Genomic DNA, 24,091 nt, shown 5'->3' on the forward strand with positions numbered 1-24,091 from the left:
TACACTTTAGTGGGATTATATAGAAGTGGGGCTTTTTTATGACCTAGGCAGTGAGTTACCTGCTCTGTAACACACATGACACACTGTTAAGAAGTGTTTTCTGGGGGTCTTTTGGCAATGTCTTTTATATCCTTCAGGATATGTGCAGAGCTTCCCTTATGCAAAGAGAAGATCTTCAGTGTTGTCCAAAGGAAGTTTCATGCTTGTGAGAAACATGTCAGATGATTTATGTAAATGACCCTCTCAACTTGGAAATCACATTTGTGATGCTGGTATTTAGTACTGTGTGTCTTTGCAGTAATACCTAAACATACCGTAACTGAAAGGAACAGGACACGTTGCAGGAAAGAGGGTGGGGTTTTTTCTCCCTCTAATTCTTCACCATGTGCTTTTGAGAACAGCTTGAGCATACTTAATTTTATTGTTTCTCTATGTAAGCAAATGCAGGATGTGCCTTTACCCAGGGTTTCTTGTTCTATGGAGTCAGGTAACTGCTGCCATCACCAAGCTTGTCCATTTATCCTGGTCACCCATCATTTTGCTTCCTTGTTTTTAGAACTGTGTTTCTGAGAGTTGAACACTTCTCTGATCCTTGTGGGCAGAGGGTGGTTGAAGGGCACTTGAGGAATACACAGCTTCATCTTAAATGGTATTGGAAAGCCTGGCTTAGTTAGAATTAACCAGCCATTGTTGAACTAATTTACTTCTCACCTAGAGGTGCTGTTTATCTTTACAAGCCAAAGGAAGTGTAATTAAGTTTAGATATCCTTTAGGTAGGATTTTAAATCCTCTGACCTTGTTCTCTGCATGACTCTCCAGCAGAGCAGGATAAATTAAGTTTTGGTGTGATGGGATTGACTGTCTTGCACTTTCAGCAGTTCTCTTCTGCAAACAGCAGTAGCTCCTGTCCTGCTTTTTCCGAGCTTGCAACAGCAGCTGGCACAGGCACTGGCACCAGCATTGCACAGTGGCTCCGAGTAGCCTCACTTCTATGCAGTATGCTCTTGCGTTAGCTCTGACGCATGACCAGCCACAGGTTTGCCTTTCCATAACCCATACAAAGCATACCATTATCTTGCCACATTACTTAACGTTCTCCACAGGCTGACTCTGCAAATACCTTGTAATGTGAGCAGTTTACTCGTGTGAGATGCAGGAAATGGTACTCATAAAAGCTTGAAAATCGCTTAATTTTTTTATCCATTAAAAAATGGAATCAGGATCTTTTTAAAGAAGTCAGACACCAAAGCGTGACTTGCATAACAGATGAGACTGTATGTCATCTCTGTGTGTAATGTCCAAAGCCTATGAGCGTACTTGGATAGATTTTCACAGGATTTAGAAACGTTCACCCTATTAGAAATGTTCATGTGGACACTGACAAAATCTAAAGTTGGGGTATTCTCTTCTGAGTAGCTTGTGTAATTTGGCATTGGTGGATCTGTTCCTTATAATGCCTAATATCAGGCAAGCTAATATGTATGCGAGTGTAGGGAGTAGCAAGTATCTGTTGACATTTGCATTATTTTATTAGAATTACTAAGAAAAGCTATGACCATGAACTGTTTGTATACTGCTTTTACTACTGTGGTTAGAACTGGGAAGCTAAAACTACACTTTCTTTGTCCTTGAATCTGTGCACTGATCTAATCCTCTGTACCTGACTCGTTTAGAAAAACGTGCAGTACATCTCTCAGTTGCAATCACTATGTTTCAAACTATGAAAGAAATGTGCTAAAACAGGTCCTGCTGCAGGGGTGTGTGACTAATCTTGCTGTTTTCTAATCTTACTTTCTTCATCTCAGCTTTCATAAGATACTATGTTATGAAAGAAAAGGTTTGTGAATGTCTTCATTCAGAGGCAGCATGAAAAGATAAATGTGTAAAATAAATAGACATTATTTTTTAAAGGTTTGAACTTTTGTGGCAAGTAAAAGGTCTAGACTATGAATATCTGAGTTCTAAATAATATGTATTCTGCTGTATTCCTAATTCTGCCCTGTCTGATGTTCTGTGCAGGTCAGTTAAAGTTTCTAGGAATATACAGGAAGAGACAGCAGTACAGCAGGAGCCTACCAGTATGTATCTGAGAACAAGAAAGATGGACTCTAGGTAACATGTAAGAGAGGAACTTCTGAGGCTAATGGTACTGGATTCTTCAGCGGGGTGGAGACTCAAGTCTCCTCTTACATATGTTCCTACTCTGGGGCCTTGTGTGAGGCATTTCTATGTGTAGTGTAAGCTTGGCTTCAGGAGCCGTGGCTCTGGTGTTGTCACAGAGCACTCTGAAACCTGGGAGCTGCAGTTCAAACCTCTGGGGCTGAGAAGGACCTGAAATTGTTATTTCTCATTTTCCAGCAGGGTGTAAGAGTGCCAAGTTTATTACTAAAGTTGGGCACACCCTTAGAGTTTTGATTGCGGTTGATGTTACTGGGTGCAGCTTCAGTGTGCAGGTGACTAGCTCCCATGCTCTCACTGAAACAGAGCACTGAAGATGTTCAGGGTCCTCTGCTGACAGGGAAGGAGCTTTGTGCCCCCAAAGGTGCTGGTTGTTTTGATCCGTCTCCATGGTTCAGGCAGAAATTCTGACTGCTCCCTGACAAAGCTTCCCAATTAGGAATTAAGCAGTTTTGTTTTTTTTTTTTTTTATTTCAAACTGAAGCTGAAAACCCCTATAAATCTGGTTTAAGGATTTAAATACGGGGTAACAGGAGCCTGAAACATTTTTTTTCTTATGTATGTAAAATTACATTTGTTTTCAGGATGTTACAGAAGGACCTGTGGGGTCAAAATCATATGTCTGGGGCAAGTGTAACAGAACAAATGTTTCTACTTAAACGAGGAGCATAGTATGAGTCCATGGGACAGGGCAGTTAAAACGAGCTGAATTGTTAAAGGAGCAGTGGTTTGGAGTTTAGAGAATCTGCAGCTGCTGCTTTCTGCCACCTGAGGTCGTCTTTTATCCCTGATCAGTGCTAGCCTGCTGACACTGCAAGTACGAGGCAAAGTTTAGGTGCTTCATTGTAACTTTGAGGGTGAAAAATCTTTTCAGAAGCATTACTTTCTCCTATCTGCAAATGGTTTATGACTGCGATTGTTGGGCTTCTGGTGGACAATTTATTTATTTTCTTACAATGCCCTGTACTGTGCTTTGTTGCTGCTTTATCTGCTTTGTTAGTATTCAGCAAATTATGCTTTGGTAATGTTTTTATTTTCACTACAGTTCTCTTCCCCCTCTGGCTTATCATATAATAGCTTATGATTTTGGTGCCTAAAATCAACTTTCAAGCTTGTTTCTAAGCAAAGCAAAATGAATGAAGGTATTTGAGACATGCAGTGGCTTTAGCAATTTGGAATCTGATACCCTTTGGAAACAGAGGGGATCCTTTTTCTCCAAGGTGCTTCTGCACGATGTTTCTGATAGTGAAGAAGATAAAAGTAAGTAACTGGCTCCTCTTTCTCATGTCAGGATTTTTCAGTCTATGGTAGTTTTTTATGTGGTTGTCATTCTAGTCATCAATTAAAAAAAGAGCAATGTAGCCATAAAAAGGCAAGCAATAACAGTTTCTCCTTGACTGAAGTTTTAAGTTTGCTCTAGCAGTGTGTAAACTGGCTGATGCATTTCCTGCTCCTCACCAGTTCTTGGTTTATTATTCCTCACCTGTGTGTTGGTGAGAGCATTTGCACATGTGTGTAGTGAGCCAGATCAGGGTATTCACCTGGCTGGAAAACAAGCAACTGAACAAACCACAACAAGTGTTGAGGTTTTTGTTTTGCCTTGGGTTTTTCTTTTGCTTTTGGGGGGTGTTGGAGACAGTCTTCCTCTTTGACCTACCTTGGTATCTAACTGTACAAATGTTTGCACTGCCACAAAAGAAAGCATGCCAGGAAGGCTGGGATTAAGAGGCTAATGCTGGAACTGTTTAAGCTGTCTCTGTCCTTGAGACAGTGCTTGATCCACCATGACCTGATTGATCTGTTCTATGTGAGATGAAGTATTTCTGTGTTCTGTAAACTCAAGTTTCAGAAAGAAAATACAGTCATGATTTCATAACATCTGCCAGCCTGGAGACTTGCATAATGGTTTACAACTAGTGGTAATACAGAAGATATTTATACCTTCTCCAGGCTGGCATAAAGGTGCATGGGCCTTGTTCTCATGGAGCAGGCCTTTTCTGGCTGAAGCATACATTCCCTTGTTTAGCAGGCAGAAGCAGAAAACAAAGTCTCTTTTGTGTTTCCTTATGGACTTCTTTGCAGGCCTGGTTCTTAAGGGTCAGGGATTATACTTGTGCGTTCAGCTATTCAAAAATATTTTGAACTTCCGTTTGTCAAACCTACAGTATTATTTGCTTTGCACTCACAGACAGCAGGAGTTACAGAAGCTAAAGGCTAAGGAAAGGTTTATAAAGCCAAGGTAGTATCTTTCATTTTAGACTAATATAAATGGGGGGAGGGAGGGGAAATTACAAACCTTTCTGATTTCAGATACCACCAGATAGTGTTTTTCTGTGCCACCTTTCTTTAGATCTGTATCCATATACAGCTGTGTAAGGCATTGAAGAAGGTTATTTTTTCAGACTTCGTTTTTATTCAGATCCAGCAGTATATGTGCTTTTTACGGTCAATGTGAACAAACACGCACCCCTAAAGGAATTGTTCCTCTCAATCCAGAATTAGAACAGATCAGATGAATTGCAACTCAGTGGTGCCCCTATTGGGTATAAGAGCTTGGGATGACATGCACAGATGTGAATGTTTGGCATGTGGGATGTTAGAACTACCCGAGAAGTGAAACCCAGCTTGTACTGCTTCATGATATATATACATGTATATATATCATAATGTATATTTAAATATATGTATTTAAAGGTGGTAAAGTATACAGTTGGTAAGGTAAAGAAAAGATGGTGCAAATAGGAAAATATCATAGAGGCAGGAAGTTCTACAGAAATACTTTCAAGGAGTTAACGAACAAGTAAGAATTTGAAATAATAGGGTCTTTCATTGCTCTGACATGGTCTTAGTACATGACTTCTGAAGACAATTCATTTTCTTATGGACTCCATCTTCTCTGGAAATCAGGCAGTTGAAAACATAAGATGCTGCTCTGCAAAATAAATCGGCTGCACTTGCACATTCTGAGTGTTTCACTGAATCAGGCAAGGCTCATAAGAAGGCTCAAACAAGTGTATGATCTGCTAATTCAGAACTGTGTGCTAGTGCATTGCTCCAAAAGGACCATCACCTTAAATCTGGTGCTTCCTCAGTTCTGAGTCTTTGACTTTCTTTTAATTTAACCTCTTAGAGGAAGCTTATTTTCATGGGTAATTTCTGTCATAATAATCCTTCGCTGTGCACTGGCTGTGCTGTAGACATTTCTTTGCAGGGTGCAAGATGCTGAGCTCGCATGCTAAGCAGCAATGACCTGCAAGGTGTCCTCCAGCTTCGGAATGAGGCCTCTTTTCCCCTGTACTGCAAGGGGCGGGGGGGGGGAAAAGCAGGGTGGCTCCACGTGTTAGATGTCTAGAAGCAGTAACTGCAGGGAGATAGTCACATCTACCTGTGAGGTGCAGCTGAAAACCGATGTCTCCCCACTCACCACGCAGCCTGCTGCTGGTGCTGTAACACTGACCCGAGATCCCAGTGCACTCAGTTGGCTGTGGCAGGCTCCCCATGTTTCTCTGTGGGTGCAGAGGGAGACGGGAGAAACCAATGTATCTTTCCAAACTGGTTGGCGATTTGGCTACACTGAAGTTGGGTTCGCAGAGCAGGAAGAGGATGTTGCAGCCCAGCAACCTTCCTCCTTCAGTGCCAGCCGTGACGACAGGGCACCGGCTGCCCCGGGGTACATGTTACGTACGTGTGCAAGCACTCCTTTAGCTGAGCAGAGCCAAGGCTTACGAGCTTTCGGGCAGCCAGCGGCCTGGGCTTGATCCAGTCAGGGGGAGCCCAAGGTGGCGGCTCTGAGGCGCTGCGGCCGACGCTGCCTACGGCCCCCTCAGGACTGCGGCCAGAGCGTCCCCGGGCTGAGCTGTTGAGAGCGCGCTGCCGCCGGTGCCCGCGCCCTGTCACGGTCAGGGAGGACCAGCTACTAGGCCGCAGAACAATTCCCTACCCCCGGCCAGCGAGGCGCTACTTTCCTACCCACCGGCCAACCCCTGGGAGGCGGGGCGGCCACGGCGGCCCCGCCTTCTACCCCCGCATGCCCAATCGTGTCGGGGTGTGGGCGCGGCCCTGGGCCTCGGTAGCCAATCAGAGCCACGGGTTACACAAAGTGGTGTTCTCTGCACGCGCTTTCAAGGCCAGGGACGACTGTCACCGGCAAAGCCCAGTCAGAACGCAGGGGGGCGGGGCCTGCTCGGCCTCCCGCCCAATGGGAGCTCGGGAGCGGGGGAAAGGCGGTGCGGGGCAGGCAGAGGGAGAGTGGCAGGAGTCTCATGCAGTAGGGGAGCAGGATGTGCGGCATCTCCTGGCAGCCCGAGCCAATGGGTGCCGCCGGTGGGCGGGGCGGGAGGTGTCCGTGCTTAGGCTCTGTGATTGGGAGAGGGCAGCGGGAGCCGGGTCGGGCAGGGCAGTGTGTGCGCCGCACGAAAATGCACTCGGATGCCGCCGCTGTCAGTGAGTAGCGGCGGGGCCGGGCCACGCGCTCTCGCCCGCCCGCCCACCGGCGGCGCCACCGGCCTGTTTTTTTCCGCCGACGGGCGCTGCCGCCCGGGTGGGGGCGGTTTCTCCTGCCCCTCACCGAGGAGGCTCGGCCGAACGCGCCGCCGGGGCTCCCGGTGACGGCGGAGGGCGTCAGGCCTGCGGGTGCGGAGCTGGCGGGGAGCGAGGCGGTGCGCGCACCTGGGAGCGGCGGCCCCGTGGGGATAGCAGGTGCCCCGCGGCCCTCAGCGGGTTGCTCTGGAGGTGGCGGGAGGGACTGGGGCTGGACGGGGGTGGCCCGTACGGCGGCGGCGGGCGAGGGCAGCAGGACCGGCGGGGGCCGGGGGCGCTCGGAGGGTGTGACGCAGTTTCCCCGACCCGGCTCGCGAGCGGGTGAGGCCGCGGCAAGCCCTCGTGGCTAGCTGCGAGGGAGCCAGGCTGCCGAGGGGAGGGTGGGCGCTGGCTGCGGGGGTGCCCGGCGGCCTCGCCGGGTGGGAGCCGTGTGTGTATGTGGGGAGGTGGGTGGTGGTTTATTTAGCGGATTCTGCCGGGCCGGTGCAGGAGAAGCGGGCTGTGAAGGGGAATGGGCGCCGCGGTGCATTGTGGGAGGTAGAGTCTCTCCTGCGGCTGCCCCGCGCGGTAGGGCTGCGGGCGGTGGAGCGAGGAACTACAACTCCCAGCAGGAACTGCGGCGGCGCGGCACTCTGCCCCGCCCCGCGCGGCAGGGAGAGTTGCTGCCCGGTACCCGGCGGTTGGCGAGAGCCCCCGGAGGGCTGGGACTGAGAGGGGCTGCTTCGTCCTCACTCCCCCCGCCTCTCCGCCATAGGGAGGACGCGGCCCGGGGCAAAGCCCTCAGCTGCGGGGCGGGGGGAAGGTGGGGCAGGAGTGGGGGGTCACGCCGCCTGTTCTGGAGGTGCGTAGGGAGGGCTTTGTCTCTGCAGCGTACTTCGTGGCTCCGGTTTCGGAGCAGGCGGGACCGTAGGCAGGTTCCCTGGCGTAGGGGGATTGCACACCTGCGCGGGGCTCCGGAACCCGTTCCGTTACCCCCGCCGGAGAGATGAGGCTGTCATCCCGGGTACAAGGGTGTTCCCGATTCCTGTGAAATCTCCCAGGGACGTGTTCTCACTGTGCGAGGAGTTGCAGCTCTGAGACACGCTTTATTACTGCAGAACTTGCTTATGGGAAAGATAATGAAAATTGAAGCTTTGATTGTATGTTAATGAATGATGGTCTGACTTTTGGACGAAGTCCTGAAAGCAATTATGGAAAGAAACGCTGCATAAGGCCTGGATTTGCTTGAGTCCTCCTGTGTTTTTCAAAATGAGAGATTGTATGGGGCAGCCTGGTAAAGGCTTTAACTCATAACGTTATGTAATTTCTTTAGTGGTTCTGCTTTATTTTACCTTTATATTCAGGGATCATTATATGTTGGTGGTTAAGGTTGCTATTACAGCACAAATAACTGCCTCATGATGGAAATGGATAATTATTCTAGAAAATTCCTTCTGTTCAGTGTCTTTTGTCATGTCCCCTTTCCAAAAAAAAAGTGCAGGTCTTCGTTATATACGTGTAAGCTACAGTTACAAATATTCCAGTGCTCCCTGGTGTAGGATGTTAAGGCTATGTCATGATTATTTTTTTTTTATATATATATATGTATATATATATATATATGTAATTTCTCTGCAGAAAACAACAGTGCTGTTTCTCAGCCTTCAGCTGTTACTGGCTTCTCTTTAAAAAAGTCCCTTGGAATGATTGGATCTTCCACTTCTATACCTTTTTTGGGGGGAAGGGAGAAGGGGGGAAGTTCATGGCCTTGTATATATGTTTATTTTAAATAGAAATATTTTCCTCAATTAACTAACTTCATTATCTGTAGCTTCATGGTAGTTTTTATTCCTCATTAATTTAAATGCTTGAAACAGAAAGTGTTCATAGTGTTTCTTAACACATACAGAAGTTGGTATGACTGTCTCTTGACTGAACATTTCTTTTGAGCCTTCTTAGATTCTTACCTGTTCTCACGGTATAAACTGCACTAACATGTTTTTTCTCAGTCTTAGTTTTACCTTCTGAGGCTGAATTGACACTTTTCGCATTACATCAGAAACACGAACTTTTCCTTTTTTCCTGTTGCAAACATTTGCTTTAAAGTTTTTTGCAACTCTAATTATTATAATTGGAAATGTCGTCTCTACACCAGGCCACGCAATAAGTTGAATTAGACAGGTAAACAGCCTTCCTTTTAGTGCTTCTCTTCATTGTTTTGTATCTGGATGAGGTTTCATTTGTGTAATCACAGCACTTGATTTAAATTTATTTTTGTCTGAGTAGCATTTATGCTAAATGAATTGTTAATCCTGTATTTTCTTTACTTTTCCCCCCATTATTTGGAGATACTGAAAACAAATACTTTGGGCTTTTTCAAAGCATTATTTCCTAGTTTTGTTTGTGTCTTCAAGCAGCAGAAGAAAACTTGCTTATTTTGCCTGTCCTGTGCTTGCCAAAAAGCATTGCACTAGGAAGTGCGTTACCTCCCATGAAAATGTACCACTCTGGTATGCCATTTAAATATTAGAGCATTTAATAGTGTGGTTATTTCTTCTACAGTAAGACTACTAACAAGGCTTTCCAGCAGAACCCTTATTTTAAATGTGCCAGCATTTTTTTTTTATGTCGTGCAATTAAGTTGTTTTATTTAAAATCATAGGTCTGAGGTTAAACATAATTTCCACTTTTGGCTCAACAAGAGATAGAAATAGCTACCAGTTTGATCAGTTTTATATAGATATATATATATCTATATCTTTATCTCTGTGTGTGTGTATACATATATATTGTTGTTAGAGCTACAAGGCTTTAGCTTGCCCACGGGAACCAGCTGGTGTGACACATGCTTCTGTGTCTCTTGATGCAGATGTGCGGCTGCACAGACTCTGGGACTGTCCGCTGCAGCTGCTCATTACTGCCCATTAGCCGTAGATTACTCCTTCCTTTTCTCTACTGTAAAATGGTTTGTAGGTGCCCTCTCTAATTCACACAGTCAAATGTATGCAGGTTAGCTCTGGCCGCTTACTTAAGGTGTCTAAACTGACAGGGTTGATTTTTTGCCTGAAGTGGATTAGGGAATGCCCACAACCTGTGCTGCTGGCAGTGCTGTGGGGTCATTAACTTGTGGCAGAGAGGAAGAAGCAAACAGCTGGGGCAGTAATACTTTTGACTGGCATAGCTGTTCCTAGGTTGATGCAGATCCATCGTGATTTGTACTAGACCTCCATGGTGCTTGACACCCTAGTAGTGCGTACTTGACAGGGTTACATTTCTGCTGAATTAGCTGGAGCATGAGATGCAAAGTTTTTATTAGCTTTATGCCCTTTGTAGGATGCCAGATGACACCTAATCTGGCATGAAGTTAAGAGTAGTGCTGGCAAATGACTTTCAGGCCATAGCAGCCAATAATGCAAAACTAACTCACTGATTCTTTTTTGAATTAATTTGGTGGTAAAGTAAGAGTTAGACTGGATAAACACTTTTCATCAAATGGGTATAAAATTAGTTCTGTATTAAATGTTTTGTAGCTCAACTTCTTATGTTCTTGAATTGTAGACTGAAAGAATATTCAATGTCCAAGTAACACTTAATCGCTGAAATGCTGTTTGATTTGGTAATACTTGCTTTAGGATTATATTTCAATTAGCTGTGATTATTCACTGCTTTCACTCCTTCTTTTCCAACTGTGGCTGGTTGCTCCAGCTTTCTGGCAAGAATCTCATTAGGAACGCTTATCCAATACATTTAGTAGGTACACAAGCGGTATTTGCAGCAACAGAAACAGATGTTTTGCACCAGAAATACATTTAGTGTTAGGTCTTGTCTATAAAAAACAAAACATGCAACCAGCACGCCTCCAAGAAAAACCCCACCCCAAATCCCCAAGCCTTAAACCCCCCCATGAGCCAATGTGCAGGGTTTTTCATCCTATAGGTTAGTGTACCATAGGTTAGGATAGCTCTTACTTATTCAGAGACCATTTAAGGTACACAGAAATGCATTTAAACTAAAATAACAGTTTTACAACCTTTTCACTGCTTAATTTGCTCTGAAATCCTCAATTGACTTTAAACTGCAGTAGCTGTCTTTCTAAACAAGCCTTCAGGTTAGGGTACTTTAAAAATACCTGGGTAGAATAAGGATTTGTTCCTATGGGGGAAAAAAAGATTAATGGTTTTCCATGTCTATGTAGCATGAAGTAATTTTAAAATATTTTGTTTCAGATAAAGTGAGTGACTGATTGCATGTGGTACTGAGAATTGAATGTGAATGTTTACCTAAACTAAGTGTTTTTTAGTGTAGTCATCATTTCAACCACATTTTGGTGTTTAGGTTTGGGGGTTTTGTTTTTATTTTTCAATAGCTTGAATCACTCTGTGTTTTGCTTCAGAACATTTTAGGCTGTTGTGTTTGGAAAGTGTACGCTGACTTTAAGCTGTGGGTTTGAATATCGCTGGTGTCAGCAGTAGCTTTGAGCTTGGTGCAGCTCTGTATGCATGTGTATGCAGGAGAAATGTCCTGCAGCACCATGTCTTTAGTGTTAATGGTTAGGTCCTGTGGCTCCTGAAGCCAGGATGTAGCCTCCCATTTATTGCGTGTCCTTATTGTCCAGGCTGGAATTCACTTCTATTTTCCTTATTTTCTGAGTCATGTTCAACCCCATCAGATCAAGGGAGACCCTGCTTTTCAAGCCTGTTCTTCTCTGCCTCCCCTTGCCTGCCTGCTTGCTCTTGCATGATGGACTGAGTGAGATCTCTCCTGCAGGCTGCCCTGCGAAAGGATGTCACTGCCTGTGCAGTTTCAGCCACAGACACATTAGAAATGAATTCTTAATCCTGTCTTTGACAGGAGTGCAGAGTCAGCTCCTAGCTGCTCTGTACTGCAGTTTGGGGATCTCACTTGTTAGGTGTGTTGTGATGTTTTTGTGTAAATCAAAATAATACTGATGCACATTTTTCTTTTGTTTTCTGCCTTTAGTACTGAATATAGAAATTCTGCTTCCTTAACATAAGTATTGAAGGCTTTCAGCAAGTGCAGGTTTCAGATCTGAAATTCTAAGTTCATTAATCGATATAAATTGTCTTACTCCTAGGATAAGTCCAGAAGTGTTCTACAGAACATGAAATGGTTTAGTTCATAGAAGATTAAATGTTTTTTTTTTTATGGATAAGTAAAGTTTTTTAAGACTAATTAAGAAGTCAGTACTTTGAGCTATTTCTAGTAATACTACAGGTGTTCTTCAGTTCTATTATTTGAAGCCAAGGAAAGGCCATTAAATGAAAGGAAAACCATAAACATTCCATTTTAATTTTTAGGGATGAGTCTGTCTAGTATGTATTTTCTGAGAAGTATTTTTTTTCCTGAGAAGGTAACTGGAGATTACTCATGATACTTGTACCAAGTCAGATATATCTTAGCAGTAATAAGAATTGCTACTACAACTATTTCCATAGTTAATACAGAGTTGTATCTATAGTATTTACATGGCACATCTGTCTAGGAGAAGTATTTTTAGACCTACTGTTACTGTGAGATTTTGTGTACTTTTATATTTGTGCAAAAAAAAATAATATAGAAACTTTTAAAGGAAACTTAACTACAGCTGCTGATCTGGTTTAGTGCTATTGTTAATTTTTTACTAGTACTTTAGTAGATTGCAGTGCACCCTGGAGCCATGTTTTGTCCAAGCTTTAAAGTGATAATTTTGACATCAGGAACTAAGCTAAAGTTTTTGTTCAGGCACGTACATGTCTACGTATGAGGAGGTGCACAGGCAGAAATACTCTTTTTTTTTTTTTTTTTTTTTTTAGGTATTCATTTGTGGCTTAATTTGAGTAGTTTGACAACACATCATTCCCTCCAGTAAAAAAATGGACTTGACCTTTAAAGTTTTTTAATTTCAGGTGGGAGAGTATTTGAGTTCAGTTCACCTGTATAATTTTCTTATATTTCAGATATAGTCAGGTTTTTGTTTGTTCATTGTATTTTCTATGTTTGTCTCAGTGAGGGGGTGTAGAAAGATTTTTGTGTAGTTTGCTATGGAAGCAAGCCCAACAGCTAGCTGTTGTTTCTTTTGCCTCTACATAACTGGCAGGTCTGTAGCATGTAAAGGTTAATCTAGAATGTTTTAAAGATTATTTTTAAACTGCTCTTTAAATTGTATATGAATGTGACTAATTGACTAACCAGACTTTAATGCTTAAGAGTTGATGACAAAATGCGGACAGGGATTAAATTCTATGATACTGGGTTGGCTGTGGCATTTCTTTCCTTTCTGGATTCTGGATTTGCAATTAATTTACTCAAAGGCTTATTTTGTTATTTGGGTTTGTGCTTTTTTTTTGGGGTTTTTTTTTTTAGCCTATTCTTGCTAAAGATAAGCTAACATATGCATAAAAAGTAATCAACAAAATATGTACGCTTTTTTGACATACAGCTCTTAAAATCACAGCGAATGTTTCAGCACACCTCTTCAGTATTCATGAAGCAAGCTGTTTTCTTTCTTCTCATCTCAGGTCAATAAACTGTGTGGTACTTTGCTATAAAATAGGTTTTTTTGCAGGAAAAAAACTCCCAAACCAAAATATTTTCAGACCAGTTCCTGTATTTAGGTGAAAAATAGCTTCACACGTGATGGCTTTCATCATGTAAAGCTCATACACCAGCTGTTGAGTGTGTGGCTTCATGTAATGTATCCTTCTTCTGACAGTGGGGCTTGAGTGGATAGTTGATTTAACACATTGCTGCTGCCATTAGAGACTATTTTGCTCCCATTTTGGAGGACTTTTCTTGTTTCTTGCTCTAACTTTGCTTACGAGGAGTTACATCTCCTTGGTGATCTGCTTCAGACCCCTGAGCTGTCAGGGTTGGTTTGTTTGTACTTTTTGTGGATAAAATTCCTGGGGTGGTGGGCTGACCAAAGAGGTTGGCAGGCATAAGTTGGAGGCTGCAGAAGCAAGCATAGAAGCTGGGGAGGTGGAGGGGAGAAAGCATGTTGCTGAAGCATATGATGTTGAATCACTTGCTTGTCATGTTGACTGTGCCATTGTCCCTTTGCTGCTTTTCAAGAAGGTGTTATTTAAGCATAGGAGGTATTTTTTTTTGGATTCTGTTTCTTAAAAAAAAAAGTTTTTAAAAATATACCTTTTCAATGGCATAGGATACTTAGTGTATCTTCCTTGCAATATAGATAACAGCAAACGCTGACCAGTTCAGGAGGTTACCTGAGCTGTAGTTTAATTCCCCTAGCTCATTGGCTGCTTGCATTTGCTTTTATAACAGGTACTGTAAAAGAAATCTGTTTTTTGGTTTTGGATATATCCTTAGTTTGCAAGCTTCCCCTGTGGAAGAAAGAAAACTTTGGACTCTGGTCCTCCGTATTCATACAGATAAACCAGTCTTTGTGGAGCTAAGGTGTGACACTTGTACGAGAGCTGTAAAATATATTTGTGTAACCCCTGCAAGTCCATCATAATAATGTAACCTATTTTTGAAGTAACAGCTTAAAACCGTAAGGATATGTGAAGTGTACTGGTATGAATGATGTGTTTTGAAGTGCCTGGGAATGTTTTATTTTAAAGGTGATATGTAATATGCATAAGCCTAACTTCAAAATATTTTTATATTGTTTTTAAGGGTACCATCTAAAATTACTGTTTAATATTAGTTTAGAATAAAGCATTTGCTCAACATTTTCGGCTTGTTGCTTCTAGGTATAATTGTTTTCTCTAAAGATTCATGTTCTTTGTAGATTTTAGGCTGAGCAACAAGGGGAATTTTAAAATTAATGTTCTAGAAAGCTTAATTTGGTCTGGCAGTTACCAAAATAAATCCATAAATGTTACCTTTTAGTCTTTGCCCTTCTCAGAATGGCTTTTATGTTCCCACCCCCTTTTATTTTTATTTTTTTTAATTCCTTTATGTGGAATTGAAGGTTGGCTAAGAAAGGGTTGATTTTCTGTGGAGTACTTCTGCTTAATGTTGTTTGGCTAGCAAAGATGGCACTTTATTGAGCACTTAATGCAGATCTCCCTATCATATCTTTGTAAGAAGACCTGGATTGTCTTCATACAGATGAGTACACCTAAAGTTGAATGTGCTTATCTATATGGCACGTCTAACTTAGAGAAGTTATATTGCTGTGGTGGTGAATTGGGGACAATACATTAAAAAATAGGTAGCAATTAGTGAAATGATACTCTGTAGCTAATATAGTAAATGAAATCTATGGTTCCTAAAGGTATCTTTTGAAATTTCTTTTTATTCACTGTGACAGGAGAATTCCGTAGCAATTTGTAGAAGAACTGCTCTTACAGCAGGCAGTTCGCTCATATCCACTTGTTAACTTCATAGCAGTTTGGTTCACTGATTTGGGGATCTGATATTTAATGATTACTTGTGTTTATCCTTAGATTCTGAGTCATCTGAAGTGTATTTTGAGAGCATTTGTTTGAAATGCTAAGGCTGGAAATGTGGGAATTATGTTTGTGACCTTACTTGCATCTTGTATCAGTTCCTGGGCAAAACTAATTAAATTTTTCCCAGCAGAAATGCTTTAATGCATTAACTGGCTGGTGACACTTTGCACATACAGCTTTTCATGTATGGCACAATTTTGCTTGAAATACTTTGCTTGTCATATAGTAAGTAGTCTCTATTTAATTAGAGTGTTCTTGCACACAAGTTATAGTGATGTAGCTAATTTAGTTTAATGTTATATAGTAGTTGGCTGTCTTTGATCCCTGTCAGCTGGTCTATGTGCAGCTTCTGAGTTTCTTGTTGGTTTGTATGCTCTCTGGCTGGATCACCGGTGGTGTGTTTGTACATTATTTACTATCTAGTTTTGTCCTCAACACTTCTAGCAAAAAATAAGGGATTTAAAAGACTAGAGAAAAATTAGTTTTTCATTTTTGTAACTGCAGCAAACTGAAGTGTTTTATTTTAGGAACATGGGACCAAAGTTAACATCTATGCTATGGCTTCTTTCATCAAGTGTTAGAATATTGTATTTTAGGTTTTTATCGGCTCTCATCCTAACAGCTGCTGTATTACGACCTTTGCTTCGTTATACAAAAGTCGTATTTCAACAGTGTAAGCACATTCCAGTCACTTAGTTTTGCAATTAAATTAGTATAAAGGCAGGTACATGTATATTAATAAAATCAGCTTTTAAAAACCCCTAGCATTTTTAGTAAGGATTTTAGAATGTTACATGATATTTAGATTGGTTTGGAATAGACAGAACAGAAGGACTGAGTAGCATGGAAATCAGAATGATTCCCAATTTAAAGGAAAAAATAGTAAATATTTATTTTTAATATAATTTTATGTTTGGATAGAGTTAGCCATAGTTCTGTTTTGCTGAGGGTGATCCATGCCTTAAGAAGAAATGTATATCTAGGATGTCTTTTGCAGGTTTCACTTATTCCACTTGTGTTGAAAATGTTGGTGCTGAAAAAATGTGAAGGTGGCTTTTACTTTCTAGTCATGTGATGTTTTTCTTAAATGACCAGAACATACAAAGATCTCAGTTGCTGCAGCTGGAAATGAGAGAGTTTAAAACTTTTCTTTTTTTTGTCCCCTCTAGATTTTCAACTGAATTCTCACCTATCAACACTGGCAAATATTCACAAGATTTACCACACCCTCAATAGGCTGGTAATGACTTGCCATTTTCTCTTAGCAGAATAGCTGAGGCTTTAGTCTAGAATGTTTTGTGATTGAAATCATTAAGTGATTACACTTTCAAAAGTTATGACTGTATTTTTGCATGAGAAGCTGTAGGTTTTGAATCTGTTAAGAAATAAGTAGTACTAGGAAAACGTGCAAGATTATATGCTGGGGATCAGAGTGGAGTTTGAGCACTGTTCACTGCAGCATTGAATCTGAGTGATATCTCCACGGAAGAAGTTTTCCCAGATATGTCAAATATTGGTAATCATCATCATTATCCAGCTTCTCATAGTTCTTTTGGAAAACCTCCTGAATGGACAAGGTATCCTCTTACAGCCATGCAAACAGTGAAACAGGATTTATTTTTTTTTTTTTTTTTGAAGACTGTCCCTGCTTGTCTGCTGTGCATTTACATCTGTTCTATGGTAGCCATAGCTGGAAATGCTGATATGGCTTTTGTGTGCATGCTGCAAATTTAATGGAAACGTTTTCAGTTGGGTTTTAATCAGTTTTCTTTAGAACAACTATGTTTATCCTTAAAGCATTTCTGTTGTAAACTCAACCTTTCTAATACTGCATTTATTAGTGGAATTGTCCAGTACAACAGTGCAAAATTCCCCATCCTATAGATAGTTATTTCCACTTTTGAAACATAGTTTGGTATGGTTTTGATTAAATAATTTGAAAAATATTTTTGAGGTTTTTATTTGTTTTGTGTTGTTTTTTTTAAGATTATGCTTGAACTTTTTAGACAAATGTGCAAGGATAACTTCTTGGGTTAATATGAACTGGAAACACAAAGGCTCTCCAGTTTTAGCTAGAGGATCCTTAAGTAATTAAGATGAATAATATCAAATAAAGATTAAAAACATGGCTGAACAATGAAGATCACCATCTTGTTAAACTGTGTCATTCCCACTCTCTTGCAGAATCTGACAGAGGACGTTGGTCAAGACGATCATCAGACAGGTATTTAATAGGGATATAGTAAAGTAGATTGAAACAATTTAAGCACACTTCATCAAAGAAGTCTCTAACATTATTGAACATTATATTTTTAGAAAGCTAAAGGAGTTTTAGAACTGAAGTGCCAGGATTTTTTAAAATCTGCTTCAAAATAGATGTTTGTGCTTTTAATTTATCCAGTTGTGAAGGACTCATGCAGGCTTCAGCAGTATCTGTCATTTTGCTATTTCTTAGTGTAAATAGTTTAGAAGATGGAAAAATTTCTCACTCCTTGGACTCAACCCATTAGACTAGCATAATACCCATATTCTTACAGTGCTTTGACTCTCTTGAAAGATCATCGAGAACAGAGCAGAAGCAAGACTTCTTGTGGCTATTGTGATGCCTGTGACCGAGTTTAAATGCTGTGCTCCAAACAATTCAGCTTTTTTCTTGAGTGGTTTTGATACAGGTTGTTCCTGTTTCTTGTGCAGATTTTCAGTTGGTGTCTAAGGACTATTTATTAGGCCAAATCTGTTTTCTGTTCCATAAAATATCATTGTTTTTGAAGGCCTTCATCTCAGGTGCTTTGTAATAGCTTGCTGCCGTTCTTGATTCATCAGCATTTGTGCTTTGTGACTTGATATCTTGCAACTTTTGTTACCTCCTTTGCACTCGTAATTTGTGAGCTGGTATCTTCCTTGATTTCTTTTTCTTCCTTCCTTTCTGTGTTTCAGGCATGATACCTAAGGAGGAAGGAAAATAGCTTACTGGCTTCAAGCCTTGATCACTCAGCAGAATTGTTCTTTAAAACTGGCCATATCTGTCCTACCATCTGTCTCAAAGTTTTTACCTATCCTGAGGTGCTGGCTATTTTTGCTGATGTTACCTTGAGCGCTTCAAAAAGTGGAGAGAGCTGTCAGCTTCTGCTCGAGATTTCTGGGACACACTTATAAATCTAGCACACTCTTAGCCTGGAGCAATGAGAATTGATGCATAAGACTGCATTGTTTGGGATCGGACAGAGCTCACTTGGGGCTTATGTACCCTCTTCCATATGGTGACAGGTGACTTTGTTTCATAGTTGAACTGTCTTACCCTAGCCAGAAAAGGCTTCTGTGAAATATTTCCTTCAGTTTGGTTAGTGATTTGGTACTTGAAATTAGCTGATCATGTAAATAAAAACCTTTGCAGAAAAAGTTGAGGCAGGTAGATCAAAGAGATTTTATTGTCTGCATGTTAGAACTAATGTCCTCTCCCATCTCCCGATTGGAGTCTTGGAATTTTCCACTTTGTGATCCAGTTGCTAAAACTAAACACAGATACATACTTATTCCATGTTTGAAAATACATTCTTTGCTTACTTTTGATTATAAAAAGTTGTTGTGAAGCACTGATGTAGTCCCGTTCTGTCACCAATCAATAAAAGTAGGTATGCTTAAGATAATTAGAATTTATCTTATTTCTTTCCTAGCAATTCGTTTATAAAGGTCAGTGTAAGAAACTAGCCTCAGAGCTCTGATTACCTCTGTTGGAGAGTTTTGAACATGTTACTGCTCTTGATGAACTGCTTTATACTGACACCTGTTGCTTTGGTTGCTTTGATTCTGTTCCTTGAATTAAGCTGTTTCAAAAGCCTTAAACATGCCCATTGAATGAGTGGGCACAAAATCCTAGTAAATTTTTACAATAGTCATAAAAGAACCTTTCAAACCAGGAACAAGTATGAAGTGAGAACCAAAAGCAGGGGTTGATACTGGCAGGCTGCCAGTATCAGAGCTGTTTGCAGTATTTCGTATGCTTCTGTCCTACTGTATGTCTCCTGGTAGAAAAAGATGAAGCTCCAGTAGTTGCATAACTCCCCCGTGAATTTGGTCAAAATCTGTGCTTGGTTTTCCTCATATGAGGACAAATACACAGGCAAGGAGATATTTTGGCTGTTGTAAATATAGCACAATGAAGTCTCCTGTGCCTGTTTTTGTGGGACTTGACAATTCTGAAACATCTTACTGGACAGCCTTATGTAAATTGTTTGATTGTGATGTGCCTAAATTTTTGGAACTTCTGTTTTCCGGTATTAGTGACTGCATAGTAAGAAGTGTCCTATTAATAGTGACCTATTAATTTTGTTACGCAGTTCATAGAACTGCATAGATGCTGTGAATTTGAGCTTCTCTGTCCAGAACTCAATTGAAAGTCATGTTAATAACTATAGCCAAAGATTCTTTGCATGTTGCCAAACTCATCTCAAAATGTTTGTTTGGGTTTTTTTAGTTTTAAAAATTCTTTTTACACTCTGAATCATCTGGAGCAAGCCTTATCCTTCCAGATAACTGTTTGTTTTCTGACATAATTACCCTGGCTAATGTTATTACATTGTGGGCCCTGCTTTTGAGATGACTTAACAAATGCATGTCTAAATTTAGTTGAGATTTCTAAAAGCTATTTAAAAAACTGAAGTATTTCAATTTTATGTCAATATTTATAATGAACTTTTAATGCGTATTGCATTTATTTCAAAGCACTTGTTTCTGAGCTAACTATATATACTGGACATCTAAATGACTTTAAGCAAATTATATCTTTTATAAGTATTTGACAGATTTCTCTTTTGGAACCAGATCTTAACAAAGAGCTAGAGGGTGGCAGTTTTAAAATTCCTTCAGTGATTTGGGAGCGAAGATGGATCTGGCATCGAGATTGCAGTCTCAGAAAATGTGAGGTTTTACCTTTTATTCAGTGCATTCAGTGCCCGTATATATGTCTGAAAAATAAGGTAGGCTGCAATGTCATGGGCCTTACCCTTTTCAGCTCTTTGTGAGGGTAAGAAAAGCAGGCATTCGGATTCTGTAAACAGTTCCGTTTTCATAGTGTGTATATGCATTAACTTGAAAAACTCTCTAGAGTTGGAAATAAGTTGGTTTTATATCATAACTACAAATCTAGTAACTTACAGTAGCTTAAATTGTGACTGACCTATCCAGACGAAAATGTCTTTAAAAGTGAAAGTAAAATTCCTGTTGTCACCTGGCTTATTTAAAGAAGAGGTAATGTCTTCATTGCTGTTCTTGAAGCTTGTAGGGGAAAAAAAAATACCTTTGCCTTTACTATTTTTTCTGTTCTTTTAGAGAAAAAATCCTCTCCAGTCCAAAGGGCTTCTGTAGTGTGGAATTCAAGATACAGTGATTTTTCCTTTTACAACAAGATTGCAAGATTGTTTGATGTTTTGATGAGTATCCTAGTTTTCTCATCTTGTATCTGAAAAATACCGATTGTTAACTTGTGCTTGTTGTGGTCTTGTTGCATCATTAAATGAGCAGCTTTACCCTTCCAATTGCTTCAGCATTCACAGTTTTTAAATATTTTTTGTTTGAAACATCCCTCTACTTAAGCGTCAGAAGAGCAGGATTATTCACAGGCATTATCTAGGGAGAAGGTGGAAATTATATGTCTGTAAATCGCTTCTGCAGGGACCTCCTTGCAGAGTTCTTATTATTGACCTCTGTTTTTTCTTTTTCATTTGTTCTGATTTTGTTGCTATTCTAGGAGTGTCCCTCTCTTGTGATGATTATCTTGCATACTGGTTTAGATCTCTTAGGGTGAATTTTAGCTCTTAAGTTGATCTTTCCATGGGTAGCTTTGTCTTCTGCAAATTTGGAAGTACTGAGTAGAATGTCTGGTAAACAACATTTACACTCGGCAGGCTTTTGACTGATGTTGGCCTATTTGGCAGCCATTTGGAGGCTCTATCTTGCAAATGTTCTCTTCAAATGTCAAAAACCCAGTGAGAACTAGAAGGGTTCTGCCAATCTTGAGTTGAGACCCAGGAGTAAGAAACTTTGAAGATAATCACATCAGAGAAGTGGCCCTCGGTAAGTAAAGTTCTGTCAAACTTTGCTGAAGTCAGAGGGAGCTGCATGAATGTTTACAGATGATCAGACCTTTGAGAAGTGGAATTAATACTGAAAGGCTAGATCTAGAAATTACATGTAGAATTAGAAAGCTCTGTGTAGGAAAGATTAATATTGATGGTACTTAGTGACCTGTACTGTGAAATAAGAAATTGCAAGAATTTAAATGAAAAGACCCAAACTCTCTGATAATTTTTAGCTTTAGATGGGAATGAAAGATTAAAAAAGAAAACCAAACCAACAGTATTTTTGGAGTTTGTTGCAGGGAAATTATAACTGCCCTTCAAATTCAGGGTACTGATTCTAGTAACAAAAGGAAATACTTTTGAAGTAACAGTCTTGTACTGGTTTTTTTAGTACTTTAGAGATTATTCAGCAGTTAAAACATAGCGGACTTGCTCCAAGCCTCAGTTACTAAGATATTAAATCTCTAAAAGCATGTACAATATGTTTGTCCACCTGGTGTCTGTGTGTGTATGTGTGTGAGGGGATGTCCATATGCATTTAATAGCCACTTACCAATTTCTGAGCTATCTCTTTTCTTCCTTTTTCTGTCAGTTTGAAAGCTGCAACTAGATACATTCAAACCAAGAAAGGGTACAAGTTTTTCGTATGAGTCATTGGAGAAATTGGGTTATGGTGAATTCTGTTATCAGTATAAGCCTTTAAAACCGCTTAAGCCATCTTCCTAAAAATGTCCTGTCATTTAATGAGGAAAAGACTTCAAGCAGGAATCTTTGGGTTAAATTCTTTGGTTTGTATGGGGTTGCAGATCTGTCAAAATAATTTTCATGTTCTATAACAGTTTTATTTTTACTTATTTTTATTAATTTCATTTTAATCTTTCACTGTGCTTAACTTTTCACAGAGGCCTTGCATATTTCTTTTCACAGCCAAATAACTAGTAAACTAGACAAACCTGGGACGGGTTGGTGGTTTTTTCTTGCATTTTACCAGCATCCAATGCTTGTGATTCTCTTTTTAAAGAAAGGCATTTAAAACAGTTCAAATTGCTCTTGAAGGAAGGAGATAGCTACAGGTTGTACTCAAGTACATATGTATTTTCCAAAACAAGGTATTCATTAGCACACGTTTTCATTTATTAAGTTTAATGTGTGTCTAAGTCTGGCTGTCTCTGAGCCATCTGTTCTGCTGTCATTTTAAGTGTTTTTAGTTTGTGTAGGTTTTCAAAAAATACTGGTAGAGTCTTTGAAAATTGATCTAAAAAGCCATAGAGCATTGCACTCTCAATAACTTCTGGGAATATGATTTTGCAGTATCATTAATTTGCAGGCATAATCAGGGGAAACAAATGACATTCAGCAGGTCAGGTTCCTTTGTTTAATCTCGGTAGTAAAATGCATCTGGCATATTGTGAGTTCTTGATGGTCTCTGGCAGACATGTTTCAAATGTATCAAATATTGGTGAGGAGGAGAAGATAAGTATTATTATAGCTAATTTCCTTTTGTAATGTATTCCAGAAGTGTATTCTCCTGACACAGCCGTTATGATTTTTTCATGTGATAGGAGTTTATGGGGTATAATGCTTGAAAGTTTTTTGATAACTGGTTAAATAATAATTTGATTTTACAATACTCTTAAAACTTTTTTCCTAGAAGTCAGTGTAGGTATTGCCATACTTTCCTGGAAGATGCTGGGGTGAGAGAGCTTCAGTGTAAAAAGAAAAAGGAATACATGGGAAGAATTAATTGGAAAGAGTATTTCTTGAACTAGAGAGATTAATTTTATTCTTACTAGAAATTAATATAAAGGTAAGACCAAAGAAGGCATACTATGTGCAAAAGCTATATTAGTTAAAACCAAATTAGTTCATCTTGACGTAAAAACTTGTTTGAACGTCTTGCCTAATACTAGAAAAATCCTTAGTTTCATATGTATGATAGTTTCAGTGCATGTTTAAAATAAAGTACATGTAGCAAAGCCTGTGAGGCTGTAAGGTTCCTTACATGTGTTTCTCCTATAACAGGAGAGAGGCTTTCAAAGATACGAAGAATAGGTAAGCAAAAGATTGCCGTTAGTATTTGTTGGGAATTGGGCCTCTAATTTCAGTCTGCTCCCGTGGTGTCAAAAAGTACTCAAAGTTTTATTGCTTGCTTTTGTGCCGTGACTTAAAGATTTTGTGGGCATCTTAATAAAGCATAGCTAAACTTGGGTGCTGTTGAAGCTAAGAGAAGGCAGCTTAGGCATGCTGAAGTTCTTCATATTTTCTTGCAAGTTTTCTTTGGCATTGCTTTGTGTCTGGATTTTTATACCTCACCTCTTTCTTCCTTTCCTTTTAAAATTCTCTGTGTAACACTTAGAGCTATGATAGCTCTGTGAGCTGCTCTTTCACACACCTTTCTCAGGTGTCCATGTGGTCTTCAGTATATGAAAGTAGGACAAAATTTTGCCTGGAGTGCTAGCTTACTGTTTTCATGAGACAGCAAAAGCAATTTAACGACTTGCTGTGGTCAAAAGGGCTGGTCCTCTGCTCTTTCTTGTGCTAATGTACAGAAGGTTGTTGCTCTTTTTTGCTTGGGTTAATTATCTACAGGTTTGGTGAGCTCGATTGGCACACTGAAGAGTCACATAGGAGTATGTAGCTGAGAGAAGGGGAGGGAAAGACTGCTACTTAATTGGCATCAGTGTCTTGAATTGGCTGTTTCCTACCTGGGGACCTTCACCCTTTTGAAAATTATCCAGACCAAATGATACAGACAGACACTTACTTTTTCCCATTGTGGTTGCTGAATGTCTCTTCCCCTGTCCCATTCTGTCCCCCTCCTCCCCCCAAGAAAACAAAGACAAAAAGAACAAACAAACAAAACCTTTCCTACCCCTTGATCTCTGTGTCATAAAAAAA

At 40.3% G+C, this 24,091-nt stretch overlaps 1 protein-coding gene across 7 annotated transcripts in view; it reads left to right on the top strand.

Moving 5' to 3' along the window:
• The first annotated feature begins 6,643 nt into the window (after positions 1–6,643).
• The window catches only part of DCUN1D4 (defective in cullin neddylation 1 domain containing 4), a 43,006-nt gene continuing 25,558 nt past the window's right edge, over positions 6,644–24,091 (top strand). For 2 of the 7 annotated variants that reach the window (XM_080639111.1, XM_080639113.1), the window contains exons 1-3: positions 6,644–6,876; positions 16,286–16,356; positions 17,301–17,340. Coding sequence is in view for 1 of the 7 variants with exons in the window: in XM_080639108.1 (XP_080495234.1) it covers positions 16,685–16,693; positions 17,301–17,340 (49 nt within the window). In the remaining 6 variants the exon portion in view is untranslated. The other 5 variants (XM_080639112.1, XM_080639114.1, XM_080639109.1 and 2 more) reach the window with 5 other exon arrangements.

The sequence above is a fragment of the Psittacula echo genome, assembly GCF_963264785.1.
Source record: "Psittacula echo genome assembly, chromosome: 1".
NCBI lineage: Eukaryota > Metazoa > Chordata > Aves > Psittaciformes > Psittacidae > Psittacula > Psittacula echo.